The sequence below is a fragment of the Zea mays genome, chromosome 10, assembly GCF_902167145.1.
Source record: "Zea mays cultivar B73 chromosome 10, Zm-B73-REFERENCE-NAM-5.0, whole genome shotgun sequence".
NCBI lineage: Eukaryota > Viridiplantae > Streptophyta > Magnoliopsida > Poales > Poaceae > Zea > Zea mays.
In genome coordinates, this window is record NC_050105.1 from 127,828,799 (window position 1) to 127,842,752 (window position 13,954).

At 41.8% G+C, this 13,954-nt stretch overlaps 1 protein-coding gene and 1 pseudogene across 2 annotated transcripts; one reads left to right on the plus strand and one right to left on the minus strand.

The window, feature by feature from the left end:
• Window positions 1-1,188: 1,188 nt before the first annotated feature.
• Window positions 1,189-4,787, minus strand: LOC542698 (isocitrate dehydrogenase [NAD] regulatory subunit 1, mitochondrial). Of its 2 annotated transcripts, none has more exons than NM_001308495.1 (4): window positions 4,085-4,787; window positions 2,836-3,063; window positions 2,071-2,149; window positions 1,189-1,811 (listed from the first exon to the last, which is right to left on the minus strand). In NM_001308495.1, the coding sequence occupies exons 1-4, from the start codon at window positions 4,622-4,624 to the stop codon at window positions 1,537-1,539; spliced, it is 1,122 nt and encodes a 373-aa protein (NP_001295424.1). In that variant the 5' UTR covers window positions 4,625-4,787; the 3' UTR covers window positions 1,189-1,536. The 2 variants fall into 2 exon arrangements, with proteins under 2 accessions (NP_001295424.1, NP_001295422.1); NM_001308493.1 differs by having other exon boundaries at window positions 2,836-3,075.
• A 2,348-nt stretch (window positions 4,788-7,135) lies between these two features.
• Window positions 7,136-8,758, plus strand: LOC103642808 (protein argonaute MEL1-like; annotated as a pseudogene).
• The last annotated feature ends 5,196 nt before the right edge of the window (window positions 8,759-13,954 follow it).

Below are 13,954 nucleotides of genomic sequence, written 5' to 3' on the forward strand. Positions count from 1 at the left end.
ACATATATTTTATATTTTTATTAAAACAAAATTTATCCTATATTATATATAAAAACAGTAGTAATGCACGGGCATATAACTAGTATTAATATAAATTTATGTGGGGCATCGATGTTCACACTGCAGGTGCTCTAATCTACAAGGGAGGTGATGACGACAGAGAGGAAACAATAACTTGGAGTTCACATGGGTGCTTAGTCATCTAAGTGAGTATAATAAGATAGTGTAGGCGGACTGTAAGATATATCACACCCAATATATGGTGGCATGAAAGAAATAAAAATGAAAAGAAAAGGAAAGTATGCTATCACTAATAGCCGGTTGAAAGTAAGCTATTTATGGACACAAACACTTTATGACAGAAGATGTGGACCAAGTATTAAATATAAAAAAATTTATCACGAGATATTTATTAACTAGAATTTTAGTTATATATATATATATATGATATAACAATATCATAAACCCACTATAAGCTAGATTATTAATCTTGCTCTAAATGCCAGCTTCAGCGTGCTTAGTTTAGATACCAACCAACCAAACTGGTCCGCGTATAGAACAAATATTTCCAATACTTGTTTTTTAGAAAATATCATTTTATTGTTTTATAATCTGGTATAATATACATGAATTGTATAAGATGTATTTAACAGATAACAAGTCTTCATTGATAATAATTCTAAAGGCTTGTTTGGGAGAAGGGGATTGGAGGAGATTGAAGAGGCTAAAATCTTGATTGATATTAAGACATCAATATCCAAAATTTGATGTGAATCCGAAGTTAATACTCCCTCAGTTCCATTATAAATCAAAGTGATTCTACCTTTTTCTATTCTGCATCCTACATTATGCTCACCATCCTAAATTATAGTGTTTTAGCTTTTCCAGATGTATATATTTTGCTATGCACTTGCCTATATACTATGTTTAAAAAGTAGTGCATCTTTAACGTCGACCTCTTACTCTTACATGTCTTTTTGCTATGCGTCTAGATACATATTATGTTTAAATACATGTCTTTTGATGTAATGAAGGGTAGGTAGAAAAAAAACAGAACAGTTTATGAACGGGCAGAATACAAAATAAAGTTTTTCACAAACGCATTGCAAACAGCACATCCCTCTTGAATAATCCCTGGAGTTTCACAAACGCATTGCAAACAGAAAAGTTTTTCCATAACAGTAAGTCTCAGGGAATAATCCAAAGTGACAGTATGCAGTGGCAATCAGGGCCAAAGCTCCAATCTGAATCAACTCTCAATTCATGTTATTTTCAGACTGCCATCCATTCCCTTCGGCTTTGCAACTCAAGGTCCTCTACCTTGATAAGTACAAAGTATCACGTGAACAAGAATCGTCGTGGGTTCCTCAATATTATTTCTAAAGAAAATCTGAAACAAGGGATACCTTGTAATCCCTCTTGAAGATGTGAAGCAATCTAAAATCTATGTAAGAAGATAAATAACACTCAGGAGTCAAGACTAGACAACTAGTCACCCCAAAGAATTAGCCTTTTTTAGCCGTGTACACCTGGAATCTAATCCAGATTGGCAACCACAGCATCGGTAACTTCCTGGGTGGTGCTGCTACCGCCCAGATCCTTTGTTCTGTACGTGCCTTCAGCAACGACACGCTTCACTGCCGTCTCGAGCCGGTCCGCAAATGACGGGAACTGCAAATGCCTCAACATCATAGCAGATGACAGAAGCAGCGCGACAGGGTTTGCTTTCTTCTGCTCCACAAGGTTCTCATTCCCAACATTTCCTGCAGAAGCGCCTTGCTCAAAGATGGCGTAGTCCTGACCCACATTGCCTAGAACATAATGCAGTATCGAGGATTAGTGGGCCTGACCATCAAACTTACTCTGACTCGACATTATTAATTAAAAGCGCCAAAAGAAGTTCCATATCTCACAAAGTCCTTACAAATATGTAACAATGTAGGCACGAAGGGAGATAAGTCATGCCCAAAACATTATTTTTTGTAATAAATTACAGAAATGAAACGCTGCCAGAACATTTTTTTCAGAGGGGAAAACAACAAATAATAAAGAATTAGCTGCAATCCCTACCTCCAGGCATGATGCCCGTCCCTCCAACAATACCTGCAGCCGTGTTAGCCACCAAATTGCCATAAAGATTAGGCGTAACCTACAAAAAAAAGATTGAAACCCACAGATAATCCTAATCCATGGTGTATTTGCAAAGAAGCATTCGAGAAAATTAGGAAAGCAGAAAAGAAATGTGATGACAAATAGAAAAGACGTTTAGCAAGCACATGCTTTATATATTGCATCAATACCAATTTCCGTTCCTTAGCAACAATGGGATTTCGATCAGCCCAATATATGTTTGATTGTTTTCATATATGCCTCAGAACAAGAAATGTTATCTTTATCATATGGCAAGCATGGTACTCAAGCGGAGCATTCCCATAATCTCTCACATTCTGAAGGAAGTTCCTCAAACTCCCAAGAGTGCCAGGTTTTCTAGTGTTACCCCAAAAAAAGGATCTCAAAATTAGAAAAGGAGCAAAGGGTTACTGTTTACAAAAAAACGCATATGCTTGCATTTGTAAAGCACAGGAACTGTCCTTCCAGCAAGCTTAAACAATCCTATAATAATAACTATTCAATAGTTCTATAATTTTAGCACTGGAACCACTAGTGTGCAACTCAATACAAACAAACATTTGATGTTCCAATATTGTAAAAACCAGATGAAAATGAACTCAATGTAGAACAGAGAAATGTAATCCAAGGTTTGTTTGAACAAAAAAGTAAAGTTCCAAATTAAATAGTATACACAGAAAAATGCCCAGAAATTTAGATACATACCATGACATCAAATTGTTCAGGCTTTGAAACAAGTTGCATAGAGCAGTTGTCAACAATCATTTCATTGTACTGAATACCAGGATATTTTGAAGCAACTTCACGGCAAGACTCCAAGAACAAACCATCGGCAAGCTTCATAATGTTTGCTTTATGCACTGCAGTGACTTTCTTTCGGTTGTTAAGGTAAGCATACTCGAATGCATATTTGGCAATCCTCTCAGAGCAAAACTTTGTGATCACCTAGGAAATCCATTCAGTAAGAGTAATAATGGAAGAAAGGTTCAGATAAGAACTGTAAAGGATCACAAACATTAAATGAGTGGATTCTATTTCAACAACAGATTCATGAATAAAGTCCCAAAGGACCTCATGGCACAAAGAATAGGAGAAGAAAGCATTAAATGGTTTAACCCAAAGCAAGAAATATTAGATGAGACATGAAAAGTGCGGGTCATTGAGTAAAGACAGTACCTGCACATTTAATTCATGCGTTGGCAATATGTTTATGTGTGTGTGTGTGAAACTGTGGATCAATACATGAACACAGGGAATATAACCCAATTCCCTACTGTTAAAACATTTGAAGCTCACGACATGGCCTAATAGCTGCAGCTGCAACCTTAGGAAACATACAGTGGTCATTACAATGATACAAGCTATTGAGCAAAAATCAAGACTAATCGTCTTTCCTAAAGAATTTTTGGTGATCATAAATTCAGATGAAACCAAGTTCGTGCAGATTGAACTAATAAGCTAACCGTATCACTCCCATTGCAAATAGATCAGGAGAGTACTCAAATGGTGGCAAATTAGTGATAGAAAACTGCATTTGTCATTTTAAGTGAAAACCATGGTCTGCAAAATCTACCAACTTTATAGCCTGTGGAAGTAACAGGCGGCCCCACTAATTTTATACTAACTCCGTTTATAAATATATATCACCGTTGATTTTTTTTCGAAATTTATCGAAATCACAAATACATGTCACCGTTGTTTTTATCGGAAACTTTAACCACTCGTTTTATTCAAAATGTAAAATTTTAAGTCAAACACAAACTAACTTAGTGATAAAACAAATCACAAAAAATAAATAATAACTTATTATTTTTTTAATAAGACAAATGATCAAAGTTTTTTTTAAAAAAATTAAACGGTGTCATATACTTATATAAAAGGAGGGAGTATAACATATCGGAAAAATCATAATAAACATGAAACGCAGCCGACCCCAACCGACACTCCGTAGTACCTTGAGGCTCTCAACGACCCCGGGTACGACCTCGTGCTCGAGCCCCGAGTACTCGCCCTCGGTGTTCTCCCTGATTACGACGATGTCGACACCCTCGTGCCTGGTGGGCAGGCCGGGGAGGTTGGAGCAGTGGACGAGTGAGGCGTAGAGATCGAGCTCCTTGCGCAGCTGCATGTTGAGGGAGGAGACCCCGCCGCCGACGGGCGTGGCGAGCCCGCCCTTGATGCAGACCTTGTTGCGGCGGATGGATTCGATGATGGCTGGCGGGACCGTGGGCATGTCTCCGTGGACGTCGTAGGTCTCGAAGTAGACGGGCGCGTGCATCGCCTCCATGACCTGCCGCACGGCGCCCGTGACTAGGGGGCCGATGCCGTCGCCTGGGATGAGCGTGACGGCGCGCGGTGCGCCGTCCCCGGGCCGGGGCATGTAGGTCACCGTGCGCCGCGCGAGGACGCCGACGTGGTCCGTGAGGGACTGCAGCGCGGGCGGTGAGGAGGCGGAGACGAGGCGGCGCAGGAGAGGGGCGGATCGCCGCGCCATGGGTGGGGAGGACTAGGGGTCGGGGCCGCGCGGGCAGGTGCGAATTGCGATCACGGAGGCGGGCGGGCGGCCGCGACTCGGGAGGGAAGGAAAAGGGAGGTCGCCGGGAATCCGGGAGAGAGGAGGAGAAAGGGAAGGTGGAGATGGATACTCAAGTTGTTTTACGATTTAGCCCTCGCGTTTCTAGGCATTTGTCACTAATTGACCCTGATTCGGCTTGTTTCCCAAGAATAATTAAGGTCCCTGATAAGTGGGCCCACATTGAAGCGAACTTGATTTGGGTGCCTTTGGTTGGACTTCCAAACTTACTTTTACTTCCAGAAAAGCCCAAATACAACTAAAGGGATAATTTTTTACTAACGTACTTTCAAAAAAGTAGCTTTTCTCTAGTTTAATTGTCACATCAGCCCTTGACGTGCTTTTTTTGGCTGTGGGGGCGAGCTTTTCCACAAAATTACCCGTAATACCATTATAAACGTACCGGTTCGTTTTTCTCGTCGTTGCTTTCGATGAAATCAGATTGCGCGTGGAACTATGGCGGCGACTGTATCCTTCCGAGTCTGCTCCCTAGACGGCGGTCGGTCCTCCCGAGGCGGCTCCCAGCAGCTCCCCAGTCGACGGCCGTTACTCCCCAGACAGGTCCCCAGTGGCTACCCAGTCGGCGGTCGGGCCTCCCCAGGCGGCTCCCTAGCGGATCCCAGGCGGTGACCGAGTCGTTCTAGCGACTCCCCGACAGTGGCCGAGTCCTCCCTAGGCAGCGGCTATCTACCTCCTCTCAGGCGGTGCCCGTCTTCCTCCCCAGGCGGTCGTTCCTCCCCAGGCGATGCTCATCTCCCTCTCTCTCTAACATCGGCACTGGACAGCGATGGTCTGCAGGTAGTTTTCCTACACGTACACAGAAACATATAATTATAGCTTGAAGCAGAAGTGGCGTATTTTGAAAGGCATTCCAAGTTTTCCTACACGTACACAGAAACATATAATTATAGCTTACATGACGTTGCATAATTTTATTCGTGACAACAATTCAGAAGATAGGTTGTTTCATAGATGTGATGCTGATGAGGAGTACTTGCTACAACAGAGTTTCACGTCACAAGCACAAGGAGATGACAATCCAGAGGGAGAGAATGAGAATACCATGAATACCATTCGTAATAAGATAGCTGATGCTTTGAGTAGTGCGAGAGGGAGATAGTTATGTTGAAGAAGGATATTCTGAATCATCAGTTTATTTATGTGAAAATGTTGATGGTGAATACAAAACTTACAAAAAAAACTAGTTTCTATTTCTAAAATGTTTTTTCCTTGTCATTATTGCACAAAATAAAGTGTTATAATCAATTCGAATATCAAGTGTCTCCTACAAGGTAGGATCATTATAGACATTTTATACCAAAACTACAGTTTCACACTTGTTCGAACCAAACGACTTTCTGCTTTTTTCACAGCTCATATCCACAACAACTTTTTCACATCTTACAGCCCACAACAGCTTTGTTTCACAGCCACAACACAACCAAACGCACCCTTAGCCCTCAGGTTCGGAGGCATTTGCCATTAATTAACCCTAATTCGTCTTATTTCCCAAGAATAATTAAGGGTACATTGGAGGGAATTTCAGATATCCTCAAGGCATGTACAACCTAGATATTATATTGTGATTCTTCAATCAATACATCTAAAAAACTTGTTCATACAACTTAGTGTATCTAAGGTTTGTGTCTTATTCACTAGAATCACTCAGGACATGGTTCATTTATGTGAATTGTATGAGTAGAACTGTATCTTAGAACTTACAGAATCGTGCTAGAGATGTTTCTTTACCGAGATACATCTCTTGTATTTTTTACACTTACTTGTTAGGTACATTTTAAGTATGAGTCATTTACGTGGGTTGTACATGCTCTCAGGATATGTACAACTCTGGCCCTTAGAACGATTTTTTAAATATAAGAGACAACTAAAAAACTGCATGATACAGCTCCGAGCCTCTAGATAATAAATATAGTCAAAACACAATATATACTAGAGAGTCATATAGAGACGAGCTCTTTAAAAAAGATTGTGTCTTATTTTTTTATTTTAGACCTCTCATTACCTTTTTAGTTAAAAGACGCTTAGGTTTGGGACGCTCTCCGCGTTCGACGCGTCTTGAACCGATCGTGTGTTGACGCGTGCCCTACGCTCGGACCCGAAATTTCCGTTCGCCGCGCGTTGAGCTTGAGCTTCGTCCGCCTCTCCCTTTTCCGCGCGGCAAAGTCGCCCGCCCCTCGCACTCCCCAGTCCCCAGTCGTCCTCCACCCCCACCACTCCTCCCCTCCCTAGATCCCCCCACCCATGACGTCCTCTGGCTCGCCCTTCTCCTCCTCCTCCTCCGCGTCTCGCATGCCGGACAGGTGGGAGCCACCGTCGTCGCAGATGTCAAAGGACGGGCCCGACTCCGACTCTCCGCCGTCATCACAGATGTCGAAGGACGGCCACAGCTCTCACTCGACTCTGCCATCGTAGATGTCGTGGTACGGCTCTTGCAGCGGGGACAGGTGCGATCTAGATCTGAGGGGCGGTAGCGGCAGGGGCGGGAGGTGAGCGTTGCTGGACCAGGTGTTGGGGATCGTGTCGCAGAGGAGGACTCGGACTCGTCGTCGTTGCAGATGGGAGCCAGATCTCCAGTGACTCCGTGAGCTGCCTACTCTGCTTCACATCACACACCCAACACAACACTAGCTCAGCTCGGCAAGGTAGCAGTCATTGCTCGCCATGCAATGTCATTGCCGCCGCTCCCCTCCTCCTGCTCACCGCCGCCGTAGCGGGGCTTCTGTTGGAGTTGTCAGTTTCTTGTTCTCTGTTACAACTGTGTCATTCAAATGCAGTGGTAATTTAGAAGTAAATTTTTCACTCCACATTTGAGTAATGGAATAGATGGTATAACCTTGCAGGTGGTTGCATCCATGGACTGGCCACAAGTCACAACATATAAAGCTCTGGTCTCGGCACAAGCACACATGGAAGAGATTATACAAAATCTCGACGGAATGATAAGGTAATTTATATCCTCTGTGTTCATGAAAGCTGTGAATGAAACTAAGGTGCCACGTAATTATGCTCTGCAGGGAGTTGCTGATTTCGTTCTATAAGAGGACTGGCAAAAAGCCCAAAAGGATTATATTTTACAGGTATATGCTTGACTTAACTATCTAGATAACTCTTGGATGAAGCCTTCATTTCGTGACTTCCTTTGCTTTTGTTTTGTTTATTTAGGGATGGAATAAGTGAAGGACAATTCAACCATGTTTTGATCCTTGAAATGGACGCGATAAGGAAGGCTTGTGCCTCTCTGGAAGATGGGTATCTACCCCCAGTGACATTTGTCGTAATATAGAAAAGGCACCACACAAGGCTCTTCCCTCGAGTTCATGGAAGGAGAGATGTTACTGACAGAAGTGGGAACATTCTTCCTGGTTAGTACCGTGATGTTCATCCTTGTTTAATGACAACCTTAGCATTAGCATTTGCTTGTCGCTGAGATTGGACCCTGGTTGGTTTAATGACAACCGCCACATTAGCCATACTGTATCTTTGGGAGATCTCCACTTCTAACACAAGCATGATACTATTTTGAACACATACATGCATGTTGGCTGTAATTTGTGACTCTTTTCTTCCTGTTAAAATACACAGGAACTGTGGTTGATACCGAGATTTGCCATCCGCGGGAGTTTGATTTCTACCTTTGTAGCCATGCTGGAATTCAGGTATGTTTTAGCAGGTACTTGATACTGTGTTATATTCGTCCCTCTGAATGTAGATTCGTTTCTCCAGGGAACCAGCAGGCCAATACACTATCATGTCCTCTACGATGAAAACCGTTTCTCGGATGATGGGCTGCAGATACTTACAAACAGCCTGTGCTACACGTAAGCTTAGCTTGATCCTGATCCCCAATATATATTTGCTGCCATCTGAACTCAAGTTTTTTTTGTTGTTTTGCAAATGCAGATACGCACGATGCACGCGCGCTGTCTCAGTTGGTAAGTCTATATGCCAGTTTCACCAAGTTCTTTGTGTGATTAGTCAAGTGTATTGTTGCTTCATTTCTTATTGGTTACAGTGATCCTGGCTTTCAGTCTGTGATGCATTGTAGCAGTTCCCCATAATAGAATAGACCATGTTTTTTTCTGTTTAGGCTGATGCTTCTATTTGTGTGACTGAAAGTGCCATAGCTTTTTTCTGAAATGTTTCTTGTTTGTTTGACCTATACCTTTTCTGTCTAGATTTTTGCTTACTTTTTAGTCTTCATGTACCACCTGTCTGAGATTGATGAACTGAGACAAAAACCATTCAAAAGAAATGGCCCAGACTTTGATGCTAAATAAATAAAGTTGAATCACATTTCAACTCCTATATCTCTTCATTCTTAAATACCATGAACAAATTTTCTCTTCGAATACCATAAACTTACTTCACTATTCTAAATTCCTGGTGCTTGTGCTACCAGTTTTTCATTTACAGTGATCATGATTTCAGTTTGTGATGCATAGTAGCAGTTCCCCATAATAGAATAGACCATGTTTTTTTTCTGTACCTACATTTTCCCTTCTTGTACTTCTTACTCTTCCAGTGATTTAGCTACAAGCAGGCAGCTGCTAGGGCCAATGATTCGGCTAGGATAAGATGATTGTTGAGGACCAGCCGTACAAATGCAAAATGGAAACAATACATGCATGTATCAAACTTACCAAAAGTTGAGACACCTCGTATCCTTTCATCCCCATTTTTTTTGCATACCCGGTTATTGATTTGTTGTCCATTGCAGTTGCAGAACAAAGCCTCAGCCTATTTTGCTGCTACCAACCCTCCCCCCTAAACTTGTTTAAAAAGCAACCCATTCCAGTACATAGTTGCTGCGTACAGTTTATTATCAGTGCTTGTATTCCAGTACATAGCAGCTCATTCCAGTATATAGCGGCTCATTCCAGTATAGGGAATAATAATGATAATAGTTGTATATCGTTGGCAGTTTCTTTTTATATCTTCTCTGTCGCATTTCCTACCATGTTAAACACTTGCAGATGCTTAAGATTATTTCAGTGTTGGAACTTTTTAAAACTAGAGTTTCTTATGAGTTATTCAAATCTTGTTGAATGTTGATGAAGTTACGAAACACTGGTTGATATCACCTGGGCGAGGATGTCTAAATGGCCAAGTGCTTGAAATTGCTTTTTCCATACCAAATCAATTGCCTTACATGCCAGATTTGCTCACCAAATTGTTTGTGTTGTTGGTCTCACAAATGTACATGTTAATGTCCTTATTATCTATCCATATGACTATGAGGTCTCAATTGCCTTTCATTAAGAGGCGAGAAAGTTTGACCACATTCATGTCAAAGCCAAGAATAGTGTAAATTTTAGAAAACAGTTTACTTGAGGTACCTCATATATAGTCATATGGATAGATAATAAGGACATTAGATATCTGGTACTTGTGAATTAGAAGATTTCATATGCCAATTTTTTTGGTGGATGGAACATGACACATGTATTTATGGAGCTTTTATACTCACATTCTTGTATTTGTTGTTTGTAGCCTCGACAAACCTGGAGTTTGAACACATGACAGATGGTGTGCTCACTTTTTTGGATGAAGAGTTGCACTTATAGTTTACTACGTTAGATTTATGTACATAACTATGTGGATTGGCCCGACTATGGCTCCCAATACTATATATATACCTCCTGTTATGGTTTGTTCCTATGCGTCGCTTCACTCCTGTTTTTTCCTTGTGCTGGATGGAGCCTGTGTTGGATAGGGCGTCGAATGGGCGCCACCTGATTAGTTTAATTAGTTTACACGTGCCTCACATAGAAGAATCGTCCATAGTCTTCGTATTCCATCACGCCGCCACCATCAAATTGACTAGCTTCTGCTGCTGAAACTTCTCCGAATTCATATATTCGTGTCAATTTCAGTTCAACTTTCAGCAAATGAGAGCCCATCGCAAGTCTCAATCGTCTGACGGTCGAAGGTAGCGAAGTTGGGCTTCCTTTGGTACAGAACCCGACTAACAAAATTGGGAACGAGTCTTCTTCAGCGTAGCATATCATCATCAAATGAAATACGTGGTGTATGTCATCGGCCACCACAAGATGGCAATTGCAAATTGCCAAACTATGGTCATCTTTTGATACGTACAACACCTTCCAGCATCTCATGTGTTCTATGCTTGCTTCAGTCTAGTCCTTTCATCCCTCAATCTCCTCCTGCCTAACGGTAGGTGGCAGTCAAACAATAGTGGAAGTCTCTCAAAGAATCATGATGTTTAAGAGAAAAATGAACTAGACTTTTCTAAAAATCGTATTTTAAATCAAGTTCTAACTACGAAGCTAAGTTTGTCTAAGGTGTAACAGAAGTATTGTACCCTTATTTTCAACCTATACTATGAATGTAAATTTTTAAAGTACTCAAAAGTAAATATGTACAGTAAAATAAGGGTTAGAAGATTCAAAAGTAAATATGTACTCAAAAGTATTGTACCCTTATTTTCAACCTATACTTAGAAGATTCAATGTTTTTGCCAAGGTCTTAGAGAATTGACACTCCCACTAATCCTTGATGGAGCACATGTGCAAGGGTGTCGCTCTCTATTGGTTCACGCAAGGACAAAGTGTTGTCTACAAGCTAGCGACTAGTTGTTCATCGCTCTGACATAGTGAACTGTTCACGATCGTATATAAGTCCCGAGCCTGGTCACCCATAAACTCTCTAGATAATTATCGTACTCTCGATCATCATTGAACTATTTATGTGATGTCGATCACCAATAGTAATAAGTACACACTCTCACTTAACTCTATCAAACTCAACAAGATCAATAGGTGCATGCAAATTACTCTCTTACACACTAATGAGACTATCAACCAAGTGAATTTCAAATCTCAAGCCCCTCGGTAGGCAATGACTCTTTCACACACTCAACATAGGTCGTTTCAACTATTAAATTGGACAAGAGTATTAGTATGAGCTAATTGGTGGGATATTTATAGCCCCCAACCCCAACTAGTCATTACAGTAATCGCAAAACCTATGATCGTTGGATCATCTGACACTCACTCGTCAAGTCATATCACACAGTCCAATAAGGCGCCATGGTAATTATGTACTTACTATGTCAGAACTAGCATTTTGAATAACTAATGAGAGCATATGGTTCGACGTTCGCAAAAACCCAACTCATTGGCCTGCCATAGCCATCATTCATAAGGTCTGATGACCATGTAGAAGGAACTCTAACTCAAACTATCGTGTTGTATGGTCCGACACTCACTATTGGATTAGTCCAATGCGTCCTGTAACTCTTTGGTCTGTTTCAATTTATCATGAGACTCAATTCATTGGTTTGATGCTCTATTGTTCATAGGGTTGATGTTCAGACTGGCTGCATGGAGGGTCGAACCAATCATCTATGGCCCGACGACCCTGAAACTTAAGATTTGGTGTCTCAAACTTTTCTAACTTTTCTAAATTTGAAACTTTGAAAATGTGTTTTGATCCAAACATGTTTTGGGCCTCTTCTAAGCCACATGGAGCTAAAGACATCTAATGTGCCATTAGACTTATCTAGGTCAAACTATTAGTTCATACTTGTTGGGTACCTCAAACAGGGTACCCAAAGAAGGCTCGAATGCCTTCCAAAGATAGCCGACAAACCGGGCGTTCCACCTGCCAAGCAGCTCGACGGGAAGGTCCAAAAGGCCACCCGAGGACGGCCCGCCAAGCTGATCGACCCGCCGACCAAACAAATACCCAGCGAGCAACCTGACGAGACGGGGCTGCCGAGCAACCTGCCCACCGAGCAACTCAGCAAGACGGGACCGTCGAGCAACCTGCCCACCGAGCAACCCAGCGAGGCGAGGCTGCCGAGCAATCGGACTGTCGGGCAACCCAGCAAGATGACAACCTGCTCTCAGGAAGAGCCGACCTAGTACTATCAGACCACGTCGGCACGATGGGACATCATCGAGCCATGCCAAGACTCTGGAAGCGGTACCGAGGGATCTCTGTCAAACATGACGTCGGATACATACCCCTGCTGACCAGTAGGACCGAACGACCCAGGTCGTAGAGACCTCAACATCGAGGTCTCTACAGTGACCCATACGTCAGATACGTACCGCTGCTGACCATTTTTTTAAAAAACAAAATAAAATCTATAATCATGAGCATGAAAAGTATGGATTACCTAAATAATCTCTATCATTGTGACATAACTTTAATTTATCTCTATAAACTAAATGTTAGTCATAGTAATATTGTGTTGACATTAATTATCAAAACTATTAAGGGACTAAGTGCTTCTAATCTCTTTTTTTTTTGATGATTGATGATAATGATATGAACTTTTAGATGTTTTCAGTCATCTCTCTTCTTTTCTGTATGAACTTTTGCAACAGTATGTCTCGGACGTCTTACGTTTTGCCACTACTAGATTGCACACATTTTTCTCATGTTCTCAATGTGCACGTGATTAACACGTTTGTTTTTTTTTTCTCGTTTATTGTGCCTAAAACAACATTTTAGCACTTCATTTTAGCATGCCCACTGATTATCCCACTAAATCTGATTTATCCAGATATTACTTCATTTGTTGCATATACCTAGGGGTCGTAATAGATCACAGTCCAAATGTTTATTCACAATAAATTATGTCATTAATTAAATTTAGTTTAAAACTGAATAACAATAATAATAGAGCACGATCCTAATCCGATTTGATCCTTAAATTTATAGTATCAAATTTAGAGCTCATTATTACCCTTACATATACATTTTAGTGGTAGTAAAATTGTATCTCCATAAATACATATAATTGTTTTATTGCACTACATGTTCTACTATTTCACTGTCACATTTAGATTTTAGGACAAATTCAGATGTATCTCACATGTGAGTTAATATCAAATTTCACACATATGATGATCCAGTGTACAGAATCTAATGTAACAAGCTTTATTATATAAATAAAATGTCTTTAAAAGAATAATTAAATTGTCGGCGTTTCGATACCGGGGGGTCCCTAAGCCGACGAGTGAGTGTGCCGCGTGCCCCAGCCCAGATGGGTCGAGCGCGTGGGCGAGCGCGAAGGGGGGAAGCGAGGCGGCCGGAGACGGGCGTGAGAGAGGTGGAAATCCCGCGGCCTTCGTGTTCGTCCCGCGCCCAGGTCGGGTGCGCTTGCAGTAGGGGGTTACAAGCGTCCACGCGGGTGAGGGAAGCGAGCGGCCCCAAGAGAGCGCCTGTCCCGTCCTCGTCCCCGCGCGGCCAACCTTCTCT